This window comes from Carassius auratus, chromosome 27, assembly GCF_003368295.1.
Source record: "Carassius auratus strain Wakin chromosome 27, ASM336829v1, whole genome shotgun sequence".
NCBI classification, from domain to species: domain Eukaryota; kingdom Metazoa; phylum Chordata; class Actinopteri; order Cypriniformes; family Cyprinidae; genus Carassius; species Carassius auratus.
Window position 1 is genome coordinate 11988108 of NC_039269.1, and position 5754 is coordinate 11993861.

General features: G+C 39.3%; 1 protein-coding gene across 1 annotated transcript; it reads right to left on the reverse strand.

The window, feature by feature from the left end:
• Positions 1 to 647: 647 nt before the first annotated feature.
• On the reverse strand, positions 648 to 5304 carry LOC113045512 (myc target protein 1 homolog). The gene is made up of 2 exons (XM_026205919.1): positions 4964 to 5304; positions 648 to 1416 (listed from the first exon to the last, which is right to left on the reverse strand). The coding sequence occupies exons 1-2, from the start codon at positions 5016 to 5018 to the stop codon at positions 830 to 832; spliced, it is 642 nt and encodes a 213-aa protein (XP_026061704.1). The 5' UTR covers positions 5019 to 5304; the 3' UTR covers positions 648 to 829.
• Positions 5305 to 5754: the final 450 nt, after the last annotated feature.

A 5754-nucleotide genomic window follows, 5' to 3' on the forward strand; every position in this document is an offset into this window, starting at 1 on the left:
GATATTTTGTAAATCTCCTACAGTTAATATATCAAAACGTAATTTCTGATTAGTAATATGCATTGGTAAAAATTCATTTTGAAAACTTTTAAGGCGATTTTCTCAGTATTTAGATTTTTTGCACCCTCAGATTCCAGATTTCAAATAATTGTATCTCAGCCAAATATTGTCCGATCCTATAAACCATACATCAATGGAAAGCTTTCAGCTTTCAACAGTTTTCAGCTTTCAGATAATGTATAAATCTCGATTTTGAAAAACTGACATTAAAGACTGGTTTTGTGGTCCAGGGTCACATATTATCTCCTTGAAAATATATAGGTCTTTTGTCCTTGTACTAAATCAATAAAGCAGACCCATAGACACCAAAAAGTCATCTCACTCTATCTTTCACACATTTTCTGGTATAAGTATTTCAGATTGACTTAGCACACTAAACTCTTAAAAATAAAGATTCCAGAAATAAATTTTTGCAGTGATGCCATAGAATAAATATTTTTAGTTCCCCAAAGAACCTTTCATGGAACAGTTTTTAAAAGAACCTATTTTTCTTGTAGTAAGAAGACTATTTTATTCTTAAAAAAAGAAAAAAATTTTCCACCATAACTTTATGTTCAATGGAAAGTTCCATGGATATAGTAACCAGATCCTAATAAAGAACCTTTATTTTTAAAAGAGTACAAAAAAACAGAAATATTCACATATACACACATTGAAAACTGGCCATATCAGTTTAAGAAATCCATACTGCTTTCAGTGGTCCAATGTTCTAGTCCAAGTTTATTAATACATTTATCTTCCCCCTATCACTGTAGCATCTCGCCTTCCTTCACGTGGTCGTCTCTTTGTAGGCACGTATGATGCTCTCATAGGCAGGTGGTGGAGTCTGGCCAGCATTTAAGGCCTTTAGATTGCTGTTGCCCCAGAAGGAATCTGGTCTGGTTCTGGCCTGGGGTGGAGTGACCATGGAACTGACAGTGCTGATGGATCCAGGCGCCCCAGGGTTGGTAGTGAGAGTGGGGGTCCGTGGCAGGCTGCCTTGGGTACCCTCTTCTGCCTCACGAGCAATCTGGCTACACTGGAGAAGAGGATGAAAAGTAGAGGCCCGGAAGCTCGACTTGCGCCCTGGTGAGTCACCATAGTCTATCAGTGAGGGTGAGGTCTGCCGATGGAAGGAGAAGGCAGCACTGGCCAGATTGTTATTGCCGCGTTGGTCATAGCCACTGCTGTGTCGACTGTAGCCTGGCCGAGAGCGTGGCGAGGATGAACGGGTGGTGGAGCGGGATTTATGGATGGGTACACGTGTGATGGTGGCTGATGCTCGTCGACGAGACATCCAGATCAAGATCATATAGACCAGAGCTCCCAGCACAAGACCAACAACCATAGAAAGACAGAAGGCCAGAATCACATCCCCTGGAGAAAGGAAAGAAATAAAATAAGTAGAAACATGACTTTAAGCAAGTAGCCTACTGTGGCCACAGAGTTGCTTATTAAAGACCAGATAACCAGTGTTGAGTACTCGAGACTCGGACTCGGTCTTGGACTCGGTCTCGAGACCGTATTTTAATGGTCTCGGTCTTGTCATGGACTCGTGTGCATTTTGACTCGGTATTGACTCGGACTCGAACATATTAGGAATCGGACTTATGCCCGAGTCCACTCGAGTCCCAATCCAAATATTTCATGATTATTACTGTATGTTAATGTTTATTTAAATTGATGTATGATTGACACATCCAATGACTGGTGATTTTCTTTTGACGTGAGACGTTAAGCCAGCAACACACTGGATGTGTGGCGCAAGCGCCTCAGCTGCGTGGCGTGTCTGTTTTTAATTCGGCTCCCATGTTAACAGGTTAGATCTTGCAGACTGCCTGCGTGAGACGCGCGTCCCAGGCGCGGCTCGAGCCGCGCGGAAAACGCGCGCATGCTAGAAATAGAAACGACGCCTATTTTTCAAGCGACACGCGTGCATGTTGGAAGCGTTTCCAGGCAAAATATACTAGGAAAATATGTTTATATGTCATTTTGTACACAAATACATATTAATTCATGACATTTTGATATTTGAAAGTCTATAGGTTGACATAAATTCAGATATAAATGTAATTTTAAAAATAAATTAATAATGATCGATTTTCAAATATTGCACCTGTCAAACATACTCTATTTTGCCGTCAATACTGTTGACGGTGTCTTATCAGTAGGTGTGTAAAAAAAAAAAAAAAAAAATTTGATATTGTAATAAAAAAAATAAAGAGCCTGTTTTTTTGGCGGCCTCCCTCTATATGTCACCTACAGTAGCAGCAGTGCACCAAGCGCCGCGTGCAGGCACGCTTCTGGTGTGTAAAGACACAGAAAACGCGAAGCAGCCACCACGCTTCTGGCACGCAGTAGAGACGCCACGCAGCCAGTGTGTCACCGGCCTTAAGTTACCCTCCTGCCTCCGTAACTAAAAAAACTTCGACTAGTGTGTATTTTACCCTGCATTAAAATGCACCATCCAGGGAAATTAGCAGTAGATTATCCGTTGCTGTTACAGAAAGTGATGAAATGGTAACTGTTGTCAGTCCCCGCTTCCTCTGCGCCAGTAGAGAGAGTTTTTAGTTGGGGTGGATTGATCATGAGACCACATCGTGCTCGGTTGGGTAGCTGGATGGTCTCCTCACTTATTTTTTTTGAAAAGTAATTATGCCCATCTGTAATCTTCACAACATCTAAAGTGCACATAATCCAATACATTGTAAGGATATTAGCAGTCATTAGTTAAGCTTCAAGGTTAAAAGTTATGTAAAAGCTGTTACAGTTGAACATTTACAGGTATAGTGGTACAGTAATGTTACTTGTACTAGAAGTGTTATGTAGAATTACAATATAGAGTCGTACAGTAATATTATGTGTACTAGAAAGGTTATATGGATGTGTATAGTGGTACAACGGTGTTATGTGAAAATGAGCACTTAATATTGACAAGTAACACTTCATAATACTAATAAAATTACCTTTACACCACATACTATGTGGCCCTTTTAACCTTTATTGTTTCCACCAAACATTTTACATACTCTTGAAGATTTCTTTCGGTCTTGTCAAAGATCCAATCTCTCTGGTCTCGGTCTTGACTCGGACTCGACCCTTTCTGAACTCGGTCTTGACTCGGACTCGACCCTCTCTGAACTCGGTCTTGACTCGGACTCGACCCTCTCTGGACTCGATCTGGACTCGGATTCGAATGAGCTGGTCTCGACTACAACACTGCAGATAACACTTTCAATTATAAACAAAACTATGTTCGCAAATGAAATACTGATTTGCGCGAAAAAGAATGATTACTTATCAATTAAGAATTTGTTATTTATTCGTATTGTTTGGTGGTCATACACCTGCGAATACGGGGCAAACTGCATTCTGTATAGCTTTAGTATGGAATGCTTCTTTGATGCCTTAAAAGCGGGACGATTCCATAGGGCAGGCTTTTTTACGGAACTGTTGGCAACATATTGAAGCTTGCAAGGAAGGAAAAGATTCTCGGCAAATGTCTTCCAAGATGCTGGGGTCTCACGTCACAGTGAGCGTCTGTTTGCGAATTGGTTGGCAGTCCGAAATGCAGGAAGATATTTTTTAATGAATCTACATTTTTATTTATTTAATTAACATTTTCAATTATTGTGAGTAAACAACAATAGACTGTCCTGCGGTTTACATTTTTAACGCAAAAGTTTTTTGTTTTTTTTTCTATTCTATTCTATTCTATAGTTTTTGACGACACTTAATAAGTATGTGCGCGTTGACAAGCGTTCATTTTAGGAAGTAACCATAGCAATAGTAGCAACAGGAACGTCATACTGTGTTTGTGTGTCACTTTATTCTGCAGTTTCAGGGAGTTCACAGAAACATCACGTAAACATTTAATGTTAGGTTATATCTAAAAACATTTAAGATGCTTGAAATTGTTTGGCAAACTGCACTAGGGGCACCAAAATAAAGTTTACATTGAGGGAGACAAACTTATCAGAAAATTACTGACAGAAATGACCTGTAATGCCAACCAGTCTCTAAAAATAATAATATTGTTTTTTTTTCATCGAACGTGATGTTAAACACCTGGTTCCCTGTAATCCCTGAACAAGGATTCTGTATATTTCAGAAAGCAAATGAAGTGTTGACGGCCTTTTACTCCCATGACAGAAATACTGAGCTCTGCAGTATCATTAGAGAGAAACTACCAGGAGTTCAAAGGTCAGGGAGGACCTATCCTGACAAATCAAAGTGGGCGGCACAAAATTCCACACTAGAAGACACACCCAATGTGTTCGTATCCTTTACGGGAAAAATGAATGAAATAGTCTGAATTTTAGGAAGTTTCCTGTTATGGCATTCCATTGTCTACAGAAATACCAGTTTCATTAGCACACGGCTTCTTTCTGGAACAGGCCATTTAAGGTCCTTTTTGTTTTGATATGTGAATTTTCAATTCAAAATTGTTTTAAAAAGAGCCAATGTTGTTTTAGTAATATATTTGATTGACAAATTGTAGAAATTATATTTTTAACCACAGCACACAACTATTCTACATATTCTTCTTTCTTCACAAGTCTTTATAGAGACTTGTGTGTAAAATAATGTGGATTTTTATATGCAATTTTTTCCCTTAGCGAAAGGAATCACAGCCCAGAGTGAAAGATCATCTGGAAATTACATTTGAAGAAACTAAATGGAAAAAACAGCACACTGGCCGGGTTATTATTTGTATTTTTTTTGCCAATATCGTTTTTGCTGCTAGTAATAACTGTCTGCATTTCTGTTGAGAAATAAGTTCTTTTAAAAGACTCGACACACCATTTTCTACACTTTCCATATCTTTTTTAGAAGTAGAAAGTTGACATTGCAATATTGTAAGTTCATTCGTATGCAAGATTTAACCCTTTATAAAGTGTGTAAAGATGGTAAAATATCTTACTCAATCCGAAGGACTTCAGTATTTCCAAAACAGGATGAGTGCTGTTGTCTGCCATAGCTTCCTTTAGAGATACAGGGGAGACGAGAGAGGACACAGTCTCTCCCCTTCAAATCTTTCGTCCACTCACTCTTCCTTTTGACTTTTCTTATGTCTTTCTCTATGTCTATCCAACTCCCCAATTCCATGAACCCTCCTCTCTCACTCTGTCTGTCTCTTTTTTCAGTCCCAGACTGCTCAGCACTGTGGCACACAGGATCCTCTCCAAGGCTGGGGTTGCTACTCTGTTGTTTGTGGAACAGCAAAGTCTTCACTTCACATTTCCTGCCTTTCCTGTGTAAAATTAGCAGCGGGCTGGCCTTATCTACTCAGACCAGGGTTCCTGTGGGATAGAGAGGAAAGGGAGGAGTGTACAGCGAGGAGGAGAGTCAAGGTGTGTGTGAAATCATTTTCTCCTGTCATTTGTCCCCTGGCCAAAATTCTCATATTTTACTCTGATTTATTTTTCTTTCCCTTCCAGACACTTGGCATAAACAGTAAGGGCTGTTCTGTGACACCACTGATGGCATTTTGCCATGGGGCAAAGAGCTACACAATTCATTTTATCCTCTGCCCCAAACTTAAACTACTGTAGTGTATTGATTATAATATAATATGAAATGCAATATTAAAATAGCATTATTGTTTATTTTTAATATGCCTGTCCAAAACATTATAGTAGAGGGACATTAACTAATATCTTCATTTTTGTGGTTTCTTTTCCACATTTAACCACTGCGTAAATCAACACAGCC

What these genes read in the sequence shown, in the direction of transcription:
- LOC113045512 (XM_026205919.1), bottom strand. Translation starts at nt 5,018, where the DNA reads ATGGCAGACAACAGCACTCATCCTGTTTTGGAAATACTGAAGTCCTTC. An exon ending in ACTGAAGTCCTTCGGATTGA is followed by an intron (nt 1,417 to 4,963) that starts GTAAGATATTTT and finishes TCCTTTCTCCAG; the next exon opens with GGGATGTGATTCTGGCCTTC.